This window comes from Nuphar pumila, chromosome 10 (assembly GCF_984573655.1).
Source record: "Nuphar pumila chromosome 10, dmNupPumi1.hap1.1, whole genome shotgun sequence".
In the NCBI taxonomy this organism is placed as follows: domain Eukaryota; kingdom Viridiplantae; phylum Streptophyta; class Magnoliopsida; order Nymphaeales; family Nymphaeaceae; genus Nuphar; species Nuphar pumila.
This window is the reverse complement of record NC_143258.1, coordinates 28,652,263-28,674,436: the sequence shown is the minus strand read 5'-3', so window position 1 is coordinate 28,674,436 and position 22,174 is coordinate 28,652,263. Positions and strand designations below refer to the sequence as shown.

General features: G+C 40.3%; 1 protein-coding gene across 1 annotated transcript; it reads right to left on the bottom strand.

The window, feature by feature from the left end:
• Window positions 1–12,715: 12,715 nt before the first annotated feature.
• Window positions 12,716–13,234, bottom strand: LOC149826590 (uncharacterized). The gene has a single exon (XM_090018343.1). It carries the CDS (start codon window positions 13,232–13,234, stop codon window positions 12,716–12,718), a length of 519 nt encoding a protein of 172 aa, XP_089874469.1.
• Window positions 13,235–22,174: the final 8,940 nt, after the last annotated feature.

Below are 22,174 nucleotides of genomic sequence, written 5' to 3'. Positions count from 1 at the left end.
AACGATGATGATATTGAAAGTACAGATTTATTTTTAGATAACACAGCTAAGTCTAATGAAGATGATCATCAAAGAACATTTGTCGATATCAAAGATCATCCTCAAAAGCAGATTTTGGGAGAACTGACAAAGGGGGTTCAAACTAGAGCTCAGCTAGAACGGATTGCAAACATGGCTTTCATTTCTCAACTTGAACCAAAGAAGATTGATGAAGCCATCATTGATGAGTTCTGGATGCTAGCCATGACTGAAGAATTGAATCAATTCCAAAGAAATGATGTTTGGGATCTTGTGCCTAGACCAAAGGACCATCAGATCATTGGAACAAGATGGATCTTCAGAAACAAGCTAGATGAAACAGGTAATATTATTAGAAACAAAGCTAGACTAGTAGCTCAAGGATACAACCAGGAAGAAGGTATTGATTTTGATGAAACATTTGCTCCTGTTGCTAGACTTGAATCTATTAGAATGTTTTTAGCATATGCAAGCTATATGGATTTTAAACTGTATCAAATGGATGTTAAAAGTGTTTTTTTAAATGGTTTTATAAATGAAGAAGTTTATGTAAAACAACCTCCAGGATTTGAAAATGAACAATATCCAGATCATGTTTTCAAACTCAAACGTGCTTTGTATGGTTTAAAACAAGCTCCTCGTGCTTGGTATGATAGACTTAAAACCTTTTTGTTAAAAACTGGTTTTTCTGTTGGCAAAGCAGACTCTACATTATTTGTTAAATTAGTGAATAATCATACCCTAATTGTTCAAATATATGTAGACGATATCATCTTTGGATCTTCTAACAGCACTCTTTGTGAAGAATTTTCTAAGTCCATGCAGAAAGAATTTGAAATGAGTATGATGGGAGAACTCACCTACTTTCTTGGATTGCATATTAAGCAAACCAAGGATGGAGTTTTCATTAATCAATCTAAGTATGCTCGTGAACTTCTGAAGAGGTTCAACATGAACTCAACTGCTTCAAAATCTACTCCTATGAGCACTACTACTGTTTTGGACAAAGATGAAGATGGTAAGTCTGTTGATACAAAGGTATACCGAGGTATGATAGGATCACTTCTTTATTTAACTGCTAGCCGTCCAGATATTATGTTCAGTGTTTGCTTGTGTGCTAGATTTCAGTCAAATCCAAAAGAATCACATCTTAAAGCTGTAAAAAGAATAATGAGATATTTAAAAGACACAGTTGATTTTGGATTATTCTATTCAAAATCCTCTACATTTGATCTAATCTCATACAGCGATGCTGACTTTGCTGGAAGTAAATCTGACAGAAAAAGCACAAGTGGAACATGTCATATGCTAGGACACTCACTAGTATCATGGTTCAGTAAGAAACAAAACTGTGTATCCTTATCAACTACTGAAGCCGAATACATTGCTGCTAGCCTAGCCTGTACACAAGTTATCTGGATGAAACAAACCTTAAAAGATTTTGGTCTAAATTTTGAAAATACAACGATTTTCTGTGATAATACTAGTGCTATAAACTTATCTAAGAATCCTATTTTACACTCACGAACTAAGCACATTCAAATAAGACACCACTTCTTAAGAGAACAAGTCTTAAACAACATAATTAAACTCGAATTCATACCCACTTATCAACAGTTAGCAGACATATTCACTAAACCATTAAAACATGAAGACTTCACACGTATTAGAAGAGAACTAGGAATATGCAAACTAAGTGACTTGTAAATTAATCACACTTATTAAGAGTATTGCTTTTGATAAAATCTTATTTTAAAAGTTTTTTATTCAAAGTCAAACTATGTTTTCATATTTTCGTATACTCACAATACTCATAGAAATTCATTCATCATAACACATTCTTTATGTCTTTCAACATGTCATCTTTCAAGTACACTCTCATAATGTCTTCTTGTCCTATCTCCTTTTACATATATCCATAAGAACCATTTACTTTAAGTAAAAAGTTATCATGACTTGGATCACATCACTCATTTCATTACACCTTTTATATCTTTTGTCTTTTTGTGACAACCTCTTATACAAAAAGTTAGCCGACCTCCAAACATGACTCCTCATTATTATTCTTAATAAATTATATTCATGTGATATATTTTCTTTTTTATGACCTCTTATGAAAAATCCAAAGTGATTATTATTTTTTGTATCACCTCTTAAGTGGTTATATTTCACGTAAACTTTTACTATATCATCGGTTATTTCATAGCTTAAGTATAATCTATTATCCAGTCATCCTTCACATCCTTTATGAAATCATATTGTTTTTAATACTACTAGTACCACCTTTTTATTTCCTCTTTCTCTCCTTATCTCATATGAAGTGACTTTTCATCCGTGACCATGACTCTCTCTTATTGTATATCTCCCTAAAATCGAGACTCATTAAAGTCTTGTCTTCAAGCAAAACTTTATTTATTCCAACTCTACTTTATGTCATATCTAAATCAAGTGATTATTGTTCTTTATAACCTTTCTCATTGCTCTACATATCCGTATCATCTTTTTATGTCTATTCACTCTTTTCCACGCTTATCAATATATATTTCTTTTTACTCATATCTTGTCCTATTCCAAATTCACCCTTCACGATTTTAGAATACTTCCACATAAAGTAAAATCATGAAGAAAAAATTGCTTGTTTTATTAGGCCATTATTTTTAAAAAATCATTCACTCTTTTAAGTTCAATATATGACACCCCATACTCTATTATTTACTTCTCTCACTAGTCGATAAACTCACCCATAGTAAAATCTATATATATACAAATTATTTCAAAACTATGTCCTTCTCAACCCAATATAATACACTATCTTCAAACATTGATTTGATTTGTCATTCACAAGTCTCTTAACTTACTACACACGGATTTCCTTATTTGACTAAATTCTAAAAATCACTCACTTCCAATGTCATTCAAAACCTATCAAAATTATTTTCATACTTCTATTTAATGGATTGGTTCATCACACACCAATTCCACTCGTATCTATCTATCATCCTACAAACTATTACCCACTTCAAACTCGCCCTTCTTAGTCTTCCTTTTTTCCTTACAAACTCTTGCAATGGCCTCTTCCTCCTCCAACAATGTGATTACTGCAGCAGATCTAAGGTATCCAGATCTGTTTCACGATTACAACTTACTATGCTCTCGCCCCATTCATGAAGGTAAATTGGTTAACTTCGACGACTTCATGCTATTTGACCTAGACAACTATCTCCCTGAACTCAAACCTCTACTAGGATCTTCATCCCAAGCTGCCTACTATCCTGAACTAGTTCGACTATTCTATCCAAACTTTTCCACTTATCATGAACAAACTACAATCACCACCAAAGTTCGAGGCAAGCTGATGTTTTTCGATGCTTCCGACCTAGGTAGAATTCTAAACCTACATTCCTCCGCCACCGACCTCAACAACATAGTCCCAATCGAACGATTGGTTCTTCGAAAAATACTTCTCTGCACCAACTGCTACCAACTTCCATGGCACATGAGGAATCTCCAACCTCATGCTCAATTACTTGCCCAGATTCTTCTCCACAACATCTATCCCAAGCTTCCCCGCAAGGGATTAGTTCCTCGAAAAATCTCTCTTCTTATCTACGGAATTTTTTCTTCTACTCCGATAAGCTGGTCCTATATTCTTTTCGACCTTTTTATTCGCTATCAAAAATTCAAGCCTCTCCTTTTCGGGTGTTTCATAACTCCCATTCTCAAATACTTCAAAGTACCCCTTCACAACGAAGTCATCCTCCGTCCCTCTCAGGTCCTCGATGCTACCATTTTCAATCTAAGGTCCCTGCACATGCCCGGCTCTGATGAAGACAATCCAACATCCACCTTTGATTACTTCTCTGCAATGATGGATATCGAGCGCTCTCAGGATCGTATCCTTCGCAATCAAGCCTTGTTGCAGCAGACTCATCAAGCTCAACAGCAGGATCGTGCCGTTCGACCACATCAACCTACTCCACCTTCGGGATAAACTTATTTTTTATCTGTAATAACTTTTAATTACTTTTGGTCTGTAATAACTCTCTTACTCTGATCCCTTCCTTTTTGTCTATGACAAAGGGGGAGAAAACCTGTCTCCATTATTGGAGAAATACTCTCTTTAAACATTTTTCAAATATTTTATCATATTATTATTTCTATGCATAATGTCTTTTTGACAAGGGGAGCATATTTTGTCATCATCAAAAAGGGGGAGAATGTTGAGAAACTCTGTTTTGATGTCACATAATATGATACACTGTCGTATTTGATTTCATATAATATGATAATATGTCCTCTTGAAAAATGTTATATTATGACTGAATATGTTTTGCCATAAATCTAACGAGTATTTGATGCAAGGATATCTCACCCAAAAAGGATGGAGACTTCCTGTTCAAGTACAACTATGATGCAATCATACTCCTTGAAGAAAAAGCTTGATGAGCCATGCATTCCTAGAATTTCAAATGAAGAGATCGGATACCTCAAGATGAAGACTTTTTTTCTTCTTTAGAGTCATATGTAACAGAACCTTCAGGAACATGCATATTGCATATTACATACTCATTCATAAAAACTATATCATAAAAGTATACAATAGTTTCAAAAAACTCCTTTTTGAAAACTAATAATTGTACCTTCTTACAACCCTTTATGAAAAAGATATTTTGTCATGTAATAATTGTACCTTACACTATATACAAGACAACATGAAAAAGAAATGTAGGAAAAAGACAAAAACATAAAATCGGCTACATAGAGAAAAACAAATATAATATGTTTTTGAAAAGACTCTAGTTACCTTCTTTAAAGAAATGTTTTTAATATAAGAAGAAGACAAAAACATAAAATTGGCTACACAAAGAAAAACAAATATAATATGTTTTTAAAAAGACTCTAGTTACCTTCTTTAAAGAAATGTTTTTAATATAAGAAGAAGACAAAAACATAAAATCGGCTACACAAAGAAATACAAATATAATATGTTTTTGAAAGGACTCTAGTTACCTTTTTACAAAACCATAGAATGTCAACTTACTTGAAGTCATCATTCTCTTTGTACAAAGCATTAAATACCTCCTGTAACAAATCCTTGTTAATATCCTTCTCAAAGAATGTCGACTTTCTTTTAGTCCTCATTCTCTCTGAAGACTTTGAAAAACACAACATAAAGAAAACACTTGACATGACTATGTACAAATATATATCTCAAAGCACTCAGTGTACTTACACTCATTTAAAGTAAAGAAGTACTTATGTACCTCAAATCATTAATTAGAATAAAGACAAAACTGCAATCCAACGTTCAATGTACTATTGTAAGAAATGGACTTTTTACATAAAATATGTATTACCTAAAATATTACAACGACTAGTGTACCCTATATTTTACTTTTATGGAAAAAGGCATTCTCGAATTTCTCTAAAAGATATTTTTGAAATGACATAACATTTCACATTTCAAAAAGGCTACGATTTCAAAATGTAACGACTACTTTTTCAAAAGCTATATAAACACACTCAAATAAACTATTCAACATGGAATGGAATAGACGTGTGAGCTTACAACGAGAAAAACTCCTATTCGATATTTGAAAAGAGAGCCTTGAAAAAGAAAGAGAAAAAGAAAAAGAAAAGAGAAAAAGTCAAGTCCAGCTCTTTGACAAAGAGCATCCTCTGAGTGATAAACAGAACATTCTGAGAATCCTTCATTCGTGCATTCATATCATTCTGAAGGTTCTATAGGAAGTATTGTAACTCTGTTATTCACTGTTTTTCCTTCTTTGTTGAAAGAATTAGACCTCTGTGAAAGAGGGTGTTGCCCTTCTCTGTTGAGAGAAGAAGACCTCTGTGAAAGAGGGTGTTGTCCTTCTCTGTTGAGAGAAGAAGACCTCTGTGGAAGAGGGTGTGCCCCTTCTCTGTTCAGAGAAGAAGACCTCTGAGGAAGAGGGTGTTGTACTATTTATCCGGTGACTCGGATGTTATAGTGGATAGCTCAAGTGGTTTGCTTGGGGACTGGATGTAGGTCTGGGTACTGACCGAACCAGTATAAATTTTGTGTTTTATGTGTTGTGCCTTATTGCCTGATTATTTTATTTTTATCGATCTTTATCGTATTTCACTATTCACCCCCCCTCTAGTGGAATTTCAAGGTGGTCGGGTGCCTTAGCACCCAGTGCCGATTTGGCGCCAACGGGGGACCAAAAACCCGGAGAGGCTGAACAAGTGGCTAGGCCACGGGGGCCCTGCCACCCTTGTCCATGCCCAGTGGCAGTCTAAGTGGGGCTGATAACCATAATGGCTTCAGCCCACACTGGCAGACCCGGGTGTGTCAACACCCGGCTAAGCCTAGAGCGCCCACAAGGGTGCTAGGCTTAGCCCAGGACCCAACGGGCCAACCAAGACCTCAAGCGAGGTCTGGTCCGCACGTGACCAGACCCAGCTGGGTCACAAAAACCCTTGGTCTGAACCCAGCCGTGGGTTCGGACCAGGGTGTTGGGCCTTAGCCCACACCCTTGAGGGAGCGGCTAACCCAACCACACCGCCAAGTGGGTCAGACCCACCGATCTGGCCTAGACCCTATTGGTCCAGGCCCAGCCGACAAAAGGGGGCTGGGGCACATGGGAGTGTGCCCCATAGGCACCCCTGGTCTGGCCCAAAACTGGGTCCAGACCCAGGGCACCCAGTGGGTGCGCAACAGCCCACAAGGGGCGCCAAGGGGGATATGGTGGGGCGCCCACCCGGGTTAGGTGGCGCCACACCAAGGAGGTGGTCTGGACCACTGGGGGTCCAGACCCAGCCTGACTACCCCAGCAACTGAGGTTGCTGGGGGCAGGCCACGCCTGGTCTGACCCAGCCATGGGTCCAGACCAGGCCCACAAGGGGGCCAGCGCGCTACCAAGGGGCGCGCCTAGCATAAGCCCGGGTGCTCTAAGCACCCGGCCTCAAGCTGCACAGCAGCTAAACAGGTAAGGGGGGGGGGGGGTCCAGCCACCTGCTATAGACCCTAGGTCTGTAGAACCTGGCTTAACCCAGCCGAGGGTTGAGCCTAGTCGCACCAGCTTGGTGCGCCCACCATGTGGGTGCGCCAAGAGGATGACCAGGGTGCCACGCGCACCGGGCCCTCAGCTGCACCTAGGCAGCAAGCAAGGGGCAAAAAGGGAGCCTGCACAGGCCCCTGGTTGGAGCCAAAGGGTGGCTCGGGCTAGAGCTGTGGCCCCTTTGACCACGCAGGTCAACACCCACACAAAACCACCGGGTGCTAAGGCACCCGGGTGGTTCGGTTAGGCCAACAAGGGGAGGGAGCTCTCCAACGGTGGGATCACCTTACAGGTGAGTCCACTTCGGGTAGGTCTGGGTCCAGGGTGGCCCAGACCACCCTGTCAGCCGGTGGGCTGCAGCAGTCCGACTGGGACTGCTGCACGCCCCAGCCATGGCTGGCGCATGGCTAAAAAAAAGGGGGGGGAGGGGGGGACCCGGACTGACCGACCTTGGGTCAGTCCTGGAGCCAGTTGCAAGGCCTGCAACGGACCCAGTCAGGCCATCAAGGGACCTGGGCTGGCCATGGAAGGCTCAGCCCAGCACCCTCCAAGCATCCGCCCCAAAGGGGCATTCAAACCACTATTGAAAAATAAAACGAACAAAAAAAAATTTAAAACTTAAATGAAAAAGCATGAGAGGGGAGCTCACCTTGAAGCTGGGTTGGCCTAGCTGAAGCAACCACTACGTGAGGGGAGGAGGGAGTAGAGAGTTGGAGAAGAGAGGAAGAAGAGAGAGGGTGTCGACCATCTCTCTCTTCCCTTCCCTTACTTAAAAAGGGAGAAGGAGAGATTGACGGTGGGGAGGGAAGGAGGGGAGATGAGAGGTCTCCCCCTCCCACGCCCCACCCTCTCCTAGAGCCTATGGGAGGGGGGGGGGTCAAAGGTGGCCCCAACCACCCCCAACCACTCCCCTTAATTTAAGGGGAGTGGTTGGCATTGACCTTTCAAGGTCAAGGTCAAGCCTCACCACAAAGGAAATTGCCCCATTTTTTTATAAAATATAAATTTTTTTTTTGAAATGAGTAGGGGCTACCCCCCTAAGGGGCACCCAGCCTACTGCCTCAAATCGTGGGCTGATCCCATCCACTTCTAAAAATGCCATTCTAAGGCCCCAAGTTTGGATTTTTCTAGCTTTTCAAAATCTTCTTTTTGAAAAGAGGTTTTTTATAAATATGTTTTTCATAAACCCTTAATATGACATTGGCTGAGGTGGAGCCCATGCCAAATCTTTCTAAATGCCAAAACCCACCCCATGTAAAAGTGTTTTCAAAAATCCACTTCTAGGTTTTTACGAATTTGCAATTTACCTCTTTTTTTTTTTATAAAACTCAATACAATGAGTATTTAAATGGACTTGTTTAAACTAATTCAAAAACTAAAATTTTAAATTACATTTTGTGAATTAAGATTTAACCTATCATAAAGTATATTTAATTTCCCAATTGGGCCTCGGTATGATTCATAATTACCGATATACCCCTTATTCGCCAAATACTTGAAATAACGAGATATTTTCCTCCTTTAGGCTCCAAAATCAGAGCGAACCCATATGAATACAATATAAATATAATCCCCAAGTATTGAGGTTTGATTCATCGCGGTTTGTCTTGAATCACCTCGTAGAGCGAATCTACGCGATTCAGAACCTCAGAAAGCGATAATTGCCAAAATTACGAGCAACGCTCATGCCGAAACAAGAATTTTTGCCACAATGGAAATATATATATCATTCAAAATCCTTCAGAAAAATAGTGGGGCTTACATCCTTCCCTCCTAAAAAGGGATTTCGTCCGCGAAATCACGAACGCTAAGCTACGAAAAGATCAGGGTATTTCTCCCTCATGCTGGCCTTTGGCTCCCATGTGCATTCTTCAATGCCATGGTGTTGCCACTGTACCTTAACCAACATAATGGTCTTGGTACGCAGAATTTGATCACGATGATCGACGATCTCAACCAGTCTCTTAGCCATAGTTAAGTCCTCTTGCACTTTGATATCTTCGTATCGGATGACGTGCAGTGGGTCCGAAATGTACTTCCTCAGCATCGACACGTGAAAAACATTATGAATTTGAGCATACTGCTGCGGTAGATCAATCCGATAGGTTGCTCCACCGATCCTCTCAAGGATCCTGAACGGCCCAACGTATCTAGGACTCAACTTTCCTTTCTTTCTGAAACGAAAGATGCTCTTTGTCGGTGATACTTTCATGAAAACCATGTCGTCCACATCAAATTGAAGCTCTCGCCGCCTCTTATCGACGTAACTCTTCTGTTTGTCTTGAGCTGCCTTCAGACGCTCTCGGATCTTCTGCACTTGCTGAGTGTAGTGCTGAAGAACAATCGGCGATTCACTGGATCGATCGCTGATATCGTCCCAATATGATGGCAATCGTCAAGGTCTCTCATACAAAGCCTCGTACAGAGCCATTCCGATACTAGCGTGATAACTGTTGTTGTAGGCAAACTCGACCAAACACAGGTGCAAATCCCAATCACCCTTCCAGTTGAGCATACAAGCCCGCAACATATCTTCTAACGTCTGAATCGTCCTCTCTGACTGGCCATCAGTTTGAGGGTGAAAGGCTGTACTAAACTTCAACTTCGTTCTCAAAGCTGACTGCAACTGTCCCCACAGTCGCGACGTGAATCTGGGATCATGATCCGAAATAATAGACGTCGGTACACCATGTAACCGTACGATCTCTCGAATATACAAGTCTGCTATGCTCTCAAGCGACTGACTAATCCAGATAGGTAAAAAGTGATCGGACTTGGTAAGTCTGTCCACAATTACCCATATCGCATCATGCTTTCACCTGGTTCGCGGTAACCCTACCACGAAATCCATCGTGATATCCTCCCATTTCCATTGAGGAATCTCGATCCTCTGCATGGAACCACCGGGACGTTGGTGCTTGATCTTGATTTGCTGACAAGTTAAACACCTCGAAACATATGCTGCGACTTCACGCTTTATCCTATTCCACCAATACCTTTGTTGAAGATCCTTAAAATCTTAGTACCACCAGGATGAACGGTGTACTTCGACAGATGTGCCTCATCAAGAATCTTCTTTCTCAACTCAGGGTCATTTGGCACCCAAAGTCGATCCTTCATGCGGATACAACCACTGTAATCAATACGAAAGACTGAGCCCTCTTCACGAGCTCGGTCGACAAACTTCTGATATTGAGCGTTTCGCTTTTGCGCCTCGATAACTTTAGGCAAGAATTCTGATTGAATGGCCAACCCGGACAATCTGATTGTTCCGCCTCCGATCGCAAATGGCTTCCAAGCCACAAAATCTTCGATCAATTTCTGGCTCCACACAAGACTAGCCAAAACACTGCTCGATTTGCGACTGAGCGCATCTGCAATGACGTTCGCCTTACCAGGGTGGTAAGACAATGTAAACTCATAATCTTTGATAAACTCGAGCCAACAACGTTGTCTCATATTTAGTTCCTTCTGGGAAAATAAATACTTGAGACTCTTGTGGTAAAAAAAAGACCTCAAATGTATCTCCGTACAGGTAATGTCGCCAAGATTTCAAGGCGAACACCGCAGCTACTAACTCCAAGTCATGAGTCGGATAATTCCTTTCGTGAATCTTCAGCTGTCGCGAAGCATACACAATAACACGACCGTGCTGCATGAGCACGCATCTTAGTGTTGTACCTGAGGCGTCTGTGTACACCACAAAACCACCTCTACCAGAAGGTAAAGCTAACACCGAAGAGGTAGTCAGCTTCGTCTTTAGGACCTGGAAACTCTCTTCGCAAGAGTCAGTCCACTCAAACTTGACTCCCTTACGCAGAAGCTTCGTCAAAGGAAGTGCAATCCTGGAGAAGTCCTGAATGAAATGCTGGTAATAACCAGCTAACTCGAGAAAACTGCGGATGTTTGTAACAGACTGAGGCTGCTTCCAGTCCAACACTGCTTCAACCTTCGCTAGATCAACTGACACACCATCACTGGATATCATATGACCCAAAAACAAGACTCGTCGAAGCCAAAACTCGCACTTGGAGAACTTGGCGAACAATCTGTGCTCCCAACACAATACACATATGCTCTCAGTGCTGCTCAGGGGTCTCTTAGTAGATCAAGATATCATTGATAAATACGATCACAAATGTATCCACGAACAGACGGAAAATGCGATTCATCAAATCCATGAATGCTGCTGGTGCATTCGTGATCCCAAAAGGCATCACAACGAACTCATATAACCCGTACCTAGTTCGGAAAGTTGTCTTTGAGACATCTTCTTCTCTGATCCGGAGTTGATGATAACCCAATCTGAGGTCGATCTTCGAGAATATCTTCGCTCTCTGCAACTGATCAAAGAGATCTTCTATCCTCGACAACGGATACTTATTCTTAATCGTCGCTTGGTTGAGCATTCTGTAGTCAATGCACAACCTCAGGGATCCGTCTTTCTTCTTCACGAACAGAACAGGTGCACCCCACGATGATGCACTGTTTCTGATAAAGCCTTTCTCCATCAACTCTTCCAACTGACACTTCAGTTCTTTGAGTTCTGTCGGAGTCATACGATACGATGCCTTTGAGATCAGAGTCATTCCAGGTAACAACTCAATACAAAATTCGATCTCACGCTTTGGAGGTAATCCAGGCAGTTCCTCAGGAAACACATCGGGGAACTCCCGAACTACTTCAAGATCCTCGATAGGGGTCAACTCTGAGTCAACTGGGGCGATACTGACCAAGAAAGCAGTACCCCCATTCCGCAGATACTTTTGAACTTTAAACGATGAAATCATGCAACTGTCTTGAATGGGTCGAGCAAGGCTAATCTCCAAAACTGGAAGATCAGGAGGGTACAAAACCACCTTGCCTTCTCTGCACAGAACTTGAGCATGATACTCAAACAACCAATCCATGCCTAGAATGACATCAAACTCTGTCATGTCTAGCAGGATCAAGTCAGCTGGCAAGTTCTGACTCGCCATTGACACCTCTATGCTCGGGATGTAAAAAGTACACAAGGACTGATCACCAGTTGGTGTACAAACTTCCAACGGATAATTCAATAACACAACAGACATAGGCAAATAACTAGCAAATCTTGAAGCTATGAAAGAATGTGAAGCACCATAGTCAAACAAGGTAAAAGTTGCATGACCAGCGACTGGAATAGTACCTTGGATCAACTCTCCCTTGGTCACTTGCTCGATAGTGGCTGTGTAGGCACGCCCTGCCACCGTCCTCCGGTTACTCGTCTTCTGCTGGGAAGATTGATGCGGCGAGTATGACTGCTGCTGCTGCTACTGCTGAAGAAGTTGCTGAGGTGCTGGCTGCGATGTTCCTGGCGTGTTCCTCCTTAGATCATCGGACTGCTTCTTCCGACAATCCTTGATGTAGTGGCCCATCTTGCCACAATAGATGCATCCTCCGAGGTCCTGTGGACACGGTCGGCCAGGATGATCCATCCGACATTTTGGGCAACCCGATGCTGCCACCACCTGTCTCTGCTGCTGTTGGGGCTGGCGATTTTGTCGCTGTCAGTTGTTGCTGTTGCGGTTCCTTTTTGCTGGCGGAGCGGACTTCTTTCCACCCGAATTCTGCTAAAATGAACGCTTCTTAGGCCAACTCCTTTGGCCTGACTGCTGCTGGTTACCCTTGGACTACGGAGTCTTCTGAGATTCTGTCCACTCCTGCTCCAGAAGTGTAGCCGTCTCCAGGGCTTCCTCAAGTGTCGAGGGAGCATGCGTAAACACTCTCAGGTGTAAGGCTAACTTCAAACCACGAGCAAACTTCATCGCTCGTTCCTTCTCGGTCACGTATACGTGAGGGCAGAAGCGCTCTAGGCTTCTGAACTTTGTGATGTAGTCCGCCAAGGTAGAGTTCCCCTGCTGAAGGTCGAGGAACTCCTGCATCTTTCGGCTGTGCTCGTGGGTCGTGAAGTAGGCCGCGTAGAAAACCTCCATGAATTGCTCCCACGTGACTGCACCGCCTGTGAACTTAACATCCAAGGTGGTCGCCCACCACCTCTCGGCATCCTTCTGGAGCCAATACGTGCCGAAATCTACCTTCCGGTCATCACTAACTTGCAGCACCCGAAAGATTCGCTCGATCTCTCGTATCCAGTCCTCGGCTGCCTTGGGTGAAGACTTTTCGTCGAAGGAGGGAGGGTTCATAGCCATGAACTGCTTGTAGGGCACGGCTGTCGCTGGAACTGGAGAGGGAGTAGGAATCAGAGTCTCTTGATCCTGAGAGGTCCACATGTTCTCTCCCAAAGCACGCATGGCCTCGGCCTGCCTGCCCACAACCTCGGCCAGGTTGCTCACAGTATCCATAATACGGTCACATCGCTCGCGCCAAGCCATCTTAAACAAAAAGAAGACACGTGTAAGCGATGAGACAAGTCAAAGCATAATTTCATTACTTAAAAAACAGATGCATACAAATATTCAGTACAAGCCAAAATTACCCTTCTACAACAGGGTTACAATGCATAAACTTCCGCAATAATGTAAAAACAAGGCAAATCTATAAAATGAACATTGACTCAGTGTTCCAACCACACATGTTCCCATCTGGACAACACAATCACCGCTGCCTACGAGTGTAGTAGTTGCGGTAGGTGTTCCGATTCCCGTATCGTCTCTGCATCGAATGGGGAGGAGAAGCAGGTGTGTACTCAGGAGGACTCACTGCCTGAGACCATGGAGGTGAAGCTGGCGTGTACTCGGGAGAAACAGAGCGTGAGTAGGAAGTTGGCGTGTACTCGGGAGAACCTGGTGCAACCGGTGCATCTCCCACTGAGTCAACTGCTGACTGTGCCTGACCGCCCTCAGGAGCCTCATTCTCCTCGGTCTCAGCGTTACCCATCGCGAGTTCATCGCCTAACTTATGCTGACAGACAACCTCAATATGCCCCCTAAGGCCATAGTAGGGGCATACGCTCAAAGCACGAGGATAAATCTGTCCCGCGTGATACTGGTCATATCTCCCACAAGGAGGTGCCAGATGTGCAAGTATCCGGGCACTCCGCACAATCCGCTGAACTGCTTGATCGAGGGCCTCAGTGCCTCGAATCAAGTCAATAAGAGCTCCGAGCATTCGTTCATTCCTCGAATCAGCAGGCATCTAACAAGTTATGTAACTAATCAAGCATGCAAAACTAAATACAGCAGAAATCATTAAGAAACAAATAAAAGCAATAATTCAGAATATACTTACAGTGCGATGGAAAATGCACGCAGAAGTCTTCGGCCACACTTATAAACTGCAGCTCTCATACCAATCTTTGTGACGCCCCAGACCCCGACCTTGTAAAAACCCTTGGTTTTTGAGCAAAAATTTTTTTTTGAGGATATACAGAGTGAAAAACAACTAGCAAAAGTAAAGGAGGGAAACAGGGGTGAAGCAAAGGCCGCAAGTCTGAGCGAGCCACAGTGAGAAAACCAAACCACAGTAGACAAGTAAAGTATTTTTCATTTTCACAATAGTTACAATGATACAAAAACGAGACTGGGTACAAAAAGGGACAGTCTCACAAAAAGAAGAGGTACAACCCCTCAAACCCCAAAACCAGAAGAAGCCAGAATCTGTTGCAAAGTGTGGGTCTCAAGGCTCCTGCTGTGCACCATCGCATCGCGCTACATCTACTCGTCACCTGTACCCCCATAAAACGGGGTCAGTACTCTTGCAAGTTGGTGAGACAAACCATCCATACATTATCATTTTCAAGGAAAAGCAGAAAGTAAGCAACATGCTACAAGTGTGCTAAGTACTAGACTAACTAGCATGATGGAACAGTTAGAAGCATTTGAAATAAAGTACAAGTGCATGTCAGGAAGGTGCACGTGCCACAAGACTGTAAAACTACAAGTAAGTAACAGTGCAACAACAAAGTAACAATATAGAAACTAAACAACAGAAAGTAGCAGCTAAAGTAGCAGAGGAGAAACCAACCAACAGAGTGTAGCAACTGAACGAAAGTGTGTACTGCTCTAAAGTAATAACTACAGTAAGTCAGTCTGTTTGGTTAGTTCTTATGTTCATTGGTTGATATTTTGAAATGATCTTTTTAAAACAATTATTTTCAATAAAACTTTGGAAAATCGTCAACCAAAAGTGTAAAAACCGACTTTCCACAAAGTGGTAAGTACGGGTCGAATCCTTAGGGAACAGGAATTAATCAAGATATTTCTGTAAAATTGAATTTATTAATTACAAATATCCATCTACAATTACACAACTAATGAAATTACAATAAAAAAAACTTGAAATAGCAATTCAGTCTTCAGTTGCATGCCAGGGGTATTTCTGTCTTTTCGCCAATTATTCACTCTTCGCACTTGGACAATAACCCTGGAAAACTAAATATGCTTTTCAACCTAAAAATGAAGGAAAATACAAAGTTAGTATTTTAATCTAAGAATGAAAACTATAAATGAAACTAAATCTAATTTTACGAAATTAATAAAACAAGTTCTAATTATCAGACGATAATTAAATAAAATACTAAACTAATTCTAAAATTAGCTAAACTAGTTCTAATAATGCTGTATGATGATTATGCAGCTCCTAAAATGCAGAAACTACTGAAAACAGTCCTAAAATGCCGAAACTAAAGAAATTACAAAAATGCCCCTAACTAGTGGAAAATAGATTTCTGATAGACTGTCGGAAAACCACTGTTTGACAAAGCAATCGAGGTCCGATTTTCCCGAAACTTGTTCTGTTCTGTAACTAACAGATCAAATAATCTGACAATTTTTACAGAATGAAAAAGCGATACCTGGAACTCCAGATATAAGCGTTTCAAAACTGGGAAAAATCAGGATATCGAAAGTCCTGTAATTTAAAAACCAGAAAAAGCGGTTTTCGCAAAACGCTTAAAAATTAGACCAAATCAACTCTGAAAGAGCTGAAATTTGGTCTGTAGTCAGATAACACGTCAATAAAGTGAACAGAAAAAGAATTTTTGGAAAACTCGAAATTTTTGCATATAAAATAATGCTTGTGCGAAAGGGCAAAAATCGGGTTTTTCTTTGAGTACACTATTCACTTTATAAATCTATTTAAACTTTAAAAAATGCAGATTAAACCTAATGCAATCTAAATGACACTGAATGACAGTGTATATGCAGATGATTATTACACTTATGCTAAATGCATGATAAATGAAATACGATAAGCAAATTATGACTAAAGCTACGTTAACTAACGATGCAAATGCAACTATAATAATCAAAGGGATACAAACCTAGTTACATAAATTAAGATATGCAGTTATTACCAACTAACTACAATTGGAATAATTGAACTACAAAAATGAATCACAAGAATCAATTACAACTTGAACAAACGTTTCTACAATCTAACTAGATCAATGAAGTAAATAACTAAACTAATTATTCTACGGTTAATATGACTTAAAACCAAATGAAATGAATCCACTAAAGACCAAAGACTACGGGTTTAGGATAGGGTTAGGGTTAGGTTTACTCGGTTGACTCAACTAGGCTCGAGTTGGGGTACGGTAGGCTCGGTTGACTCACCCTGGGTAGGAATAAGACTTGACTGGGTTACTCGACTAGGTTCGGTTGACTCGACTAGGTTTAGACTAGGTCTTGACTTAGGGTAGGTCTTGGATCTAGGCTGGGTTTTGACTTAGCTACTTGGTCAACTAAGTTGACTAGGTTAGGTTAGACTAACTCAATGCTAATTAATAAATAAAAGAAAACAAAAATCAATAAAGGTATTTAATTTAAATCTATTACACGTCTAACTAAGAATTAATTAACTAATAAAGACTACCTACCTAATTGTTGACTAAATTACTAACCTAACTTAACTACACGATTTTTTTCAAAACCTAAACTAAGGCCACTATGACTAAATTAATTAGGCCCTAATCTAATTTAATTCACTAAGGAAGGTTAAATAAAAGGAAGGAAAGGTGCATTAATGACTTTTAGAAATTTGGAATATCAAAAACCGTCCAACCCAATTAGGAATGGCATTAAAATGCGACTTGGGAATTGGAAACGTCCAGCCTAGAGAACCCCACGGATTTGGCTTTCCAAACAAGAATTAAAAGCACTTATTTCTTTCTTGAAACCGTAGCCTCTCACTTTGGAAATTCAATTAATTTTCAAAATCACTTTCCAAAGTTCACTTCGTAACTCCCTTCTAATAAATAATCAGAATTTAATGCTTTCTTTAAATACTCCACACGATTTTTGAAAAATCAATTCTTTGCAAGAAAAAGTTTCCAACTTTAAGTCATTAATGGCCCTCCTTCTAAAAAAACGTCAAGACTAAAGGAAAGTTATTCTAGGCTAAGGAATTTAAACTTACCTAGGGTAATGAAAAGATCTAGATGGAAAAATACGAATTTCTAAGCTAAGTAAATGAGCTATATCTAATTCAAGACTTACCTACCTAATTGGAATCCTAAAATCGTCTAAGGCATTGAACACTTAATGCATTGAATGTAGACACCCTAATGACTCTACCTACTTACAATTAAGTCCTACCTAAAATAGCCTAGAGCTCAATTGGAGCTCTAATGGCTGCCGCCCCTCCTTGGGGAAGAAGAAGACTAAAAAAAAAAAACTAAACTCAAAATTTCTCAATTAAGACAACACAAGTATGAAATTGTATAAACGAAATTAAATTAAATCTACAACTAGAAATCTAAACTAAGGAAAACTACCAAAGTAATCTAAGATGCTAAGAATAAAGCTAACATAAAACAACAAATTATTAAACGACTAACCTAATGTACTAAACTAAAATTTCGAAAATACTAGCTCTATGTCTATGCAATATTATCTAACTAAACTCAGCATGAATCAACACTTTATGCTCTTAGAAACTAAACAACATAACAAACCGACCACTAGCTAGACAATTAACAACATAACACAAATCGACTTTTGTTTTTTATATGAAGAAAACACCTAAAACTTGAGAACATCAAAAACAAGATTTAAGACGATCCTAAGATACTGAAATTAATTCACTCAACTTGACGAAACTGTGAACTGCGATACAACCAGGAAACTACATGAATTACACAAGGAAATCACATAAACTTACACGACTTCACACATTCATTCACGATTTTAACAAAAACTTAGCATACGACACATAAGAAATCTAACTTCCTCTAAAACGAGAAGAAATGACCCTGGAAACACTTGAAGGAATTCAGATCATGCAGTCACAACACAGAAACTAATGACAGACCATATACGTATTAAAATCCAAGGATCGGCTAGACTTAATCTAGCCGATTTTTCTTCTTTTCAAGCAAAAACGACACACAAACAAACCTAAGGACTAAGATGAATCAAAATGAAATTTGTTTATGAGATTTTCTAAAAAAACACATATAACACGCTGAAAACAAAAACCCAAATCGACTAGAAGAACTTCTAGCCGATTTACACATTTTAGATGAAAACGATGGAAAAACCTGAATCGAACTCAAAAATAATGAAATAGAACCTAATCTATCGTGCTGGTCTGTGCACAAACTCTATACTAGGGCTGAAATAAGAAAAATGCAGGAAACACACAGAAATAATAAAAGAAAACCACACACACGAATTGGGTTTTAGCTAGAAGAAAAGGAAGAAGAAGACCTACCTCGTGGGTGATCCGACGACCGGGGGGGATGAAGAAGAGCGGACCGTGGCTTGATCTTGACGTCCCAAACGGTTTGAGAATGCTGGAACTTCACCAAAAACAGCACTTTTGCAGCTGCTACACGTTGGAGATCCACCGAAGATGGAATATGCGCCGATTCTCGATCGGAGGGTATAGAAAACCGGATGGAGGTAGGGCCGGCTCACCTTGTTGGTGTGTTTCGCACTCTCACACAAGGTTAATGGTCTCCACCTTTGCTACACCTGCAAAATACCGAAAATGGTGAGAAAACACAGCAAGGATGCTAAAGAAGTGATTAGAAATGGAACGGGAGAAAGAATAATGCTTGGAAACCAAGCAAAAATCGATCTTCAATGGTGGATGAGATGGAACGTGAGATGGGAGAGTGGCTGGAGCTAGAGCACTGTAGGAGACGTCAATTCCAGGGCCAAAGACCTCTAGGGCTTCTCTAAAAATTGTATTTATAATTTTGACATTTTTCAGAAAGAAGGTTAAAAAAATATATTTTGCTAGGCGCCACTTTCTTGGGGGTTGTCTGCAAAACTTTTTGAAATGGATATGGATAGCCGTGTGGGTTGGGTTTTGGGCTTTCTAATGGTTGATACAAAGTTCAAATAACCTAATTGGGTCAGATATGGATCCAATCCACCTCGAAATCTGTGCCCAAACATTGAAATAGCCATAACTCTCTCATCTTAACTCCGATTTTTCTGAAATTCGAACCATAACCCCTTACTATCAAAATACATCTAAACATGGGTTTAAAACCTTAAACTTGTTACAAAATGCATGAAAAACTTATTAACATGATGTGCATTTCATGCATCATCAAATACCCCCATGCTTGAATGTTTGTTAGTCCCTTAACAAACCCTAATTATGCTATGCAACAGAGACAAGAAATGCTAAATATGAATGCAACAACACTAACTCACTTTCGTAGGAATCACGATTGCATTTAGCATATTCAACAAGTCCTTTTAACCCCTAGCTTACACTAGTGGACGAGTAAGGTCTCGTGAGGGTTTGCAGAGATGCTACCCCCAAACATCAATGAAATACAGGAATGATTTTCAAAAATATTAGGCAATTAAGAATGCAGTTGGAACAAATATTTCATGTAATTGACATTCTTAAAACAAGTTTAAAAATCTCATGCCACCACAGTAAAAATTCTTTTTCCTTCACTTTTCTAATATTGTAGCTATTTTATGATTTTTCTCAGAAAGTCAAGTATTCTCATGTTTTACTCATTTATCCTCACTTGTATATTTTCTGCACAGTAATACACATATATGCCTAAGCAATGAAAATTTTCTCATTCAGCACATTCTTTTTCTTTCATTTTTACTCTTTTTTCAACTTTTGTTCTCTTGAGCATTCTTCTCATATGAGCACTATTTCGAATAGTCAGTTTTCGTGACCCGTGTAGCGAGCTTTGGGTCAGTGACTCCCAGGCTGGCCAACCTTAGGGCACTAGATACAAAGTATCCCTCGGACTTAATTGCTCAAGTCACTAGACCTTCTATTCTAATAGTTTACGTATAGTCTTCCTCTCGTCATGTGCAATGTCTCTATCTCTTAGGCTTTCTATGCAGTCCATGTAACAAGCTTTCGAACCGGTGGCTCCCAAACCAGTTGGCTTTGGGGCACCAGGTGTAAAATACCCTTCAGATTCTACTTACTCGAACTACAAAGGCCACAAATATCAACTAGATAAGAGGATGATTTCCTTCGTTATCCTTTTCGTTAAGAGACTCAAACACTTCATCTCGTGTCTGAGTTCTACTACTAGGATTCACGAAGACATCAACAACTAAACGTAGCTCTATTCTTTTTAAACTCATTTTTTTTTTCAACAACATCTTTCCATTGCTTATTTCTTTCACAAAATATACTGTGCATACTTATACTAAAGTGATTCAAAATTTTCTAACAATCAAATACTATCTTTTCTTTGAATTTTCTCATAAATAACTACTGTATTTGAATCAGTTCAGAAAAAAAATAAATTTACATGGGGCTTAAAAATTTCTAAACTATTAGATTATGCCAAAAACAATCATATATGCTACAACTTGTTCTCAAATGCCTACCTTAGTTACCAGACACAAAAAAAAAATTTGAAATTTTTGTGTGCATTTATCTAAACCACCCCCCATGCTTGAATGACACTGTCCCTAGTGGCATACAAAATAAGTAAACATGCAATGCAAATGCACACTAAAAGACACTAAAAAGAATATGGGAGAAAGGATAGATACAACCTGATTTGCTCTAAGCTTCTGAAGTTGAATTTCATTTGATAGTTTAATTCTTTGAAAGCTCTGCTCTATACCTGGTAACTGATACACTAAGTGTTAAATTCATCCTGCATACATCAAAACAACAGTTAGCAAATATGAAATAAAATACTGAATAAAGAAAAATACTGAAATGAAAAACAAACTAGTGTACATATGATACATCCCTCTGGTTGAATCCTCATGCCTTCGTGAGATGCACTATCTCACACTCACCATCCTGCAAGGCATCTGAAATAAAGGGCTTCAATCTTTGCCCATTCACCTTGAATGTACCTTGGGTCATAGGATCGAATAATGTCACTGCTCCATGGGGAAATACTTCTTTCACAATGTAAGGACCTATCCATCTCGATCTCAACTTCCCTGGGAATAAATGCAAACGAGAATTGTATAACCACACTTTCTGCTCTGGCTTAAACACTTTCCTGGCGATATGCTTATCATGAAATGCTTTCGTGCGAGCTTTGTATAATTTGGCATTCTCATACGCATCATTCCTGAGTTCCTCTAATTCTGAGAGCTGGAGTGCTCTCTCTTTGCCAGCCTGGGTGAGGTCAAAATTCAACTTCTTGATAGCCCAATACGCTCTATGCTCTAGCTCGACAGGAAGATGGCATGCTTTCACGAATACCAGGCGATACGGGGACATGCCAATGGGAGTCTTAAATGCAGTTCTATATGCCCAAAGTGCATCATCTAAGCGCTGGGACCAATCCTTGCGGTCCGGGCGAACTGTCTTTTCTAAAATTTGCTTAATCTCCCTATTGGACACTTCAACCTGTCCACTAGTTTGCGGATGATACAGAGTGGTGAATCTATGATTGACAGAATATCTTCTCAGAAGAGAAGCTATCTGTACATTCCTAAAATGCTTGCCACCATCACTAATCATCGCACGTGGCACACCAAAACGACTGAAAATGTTATGCTTAATGAACTTAAGCACTACTCTATGATCATTGGTCTTGGTTGCCACAACCTCGACCCACTTGGACACATAATCCACCGCCACAAGAATGTATAAATTTCTGAATGAAGGCGGAAATGGTCCCATGAAATCAATGCCCCAAACATCAAAAATCTCGACTATCAAAATCGGAAGCAAAGGCATCATGTCCCTCTTGGACATGTTCCCAATCTGCTGACATC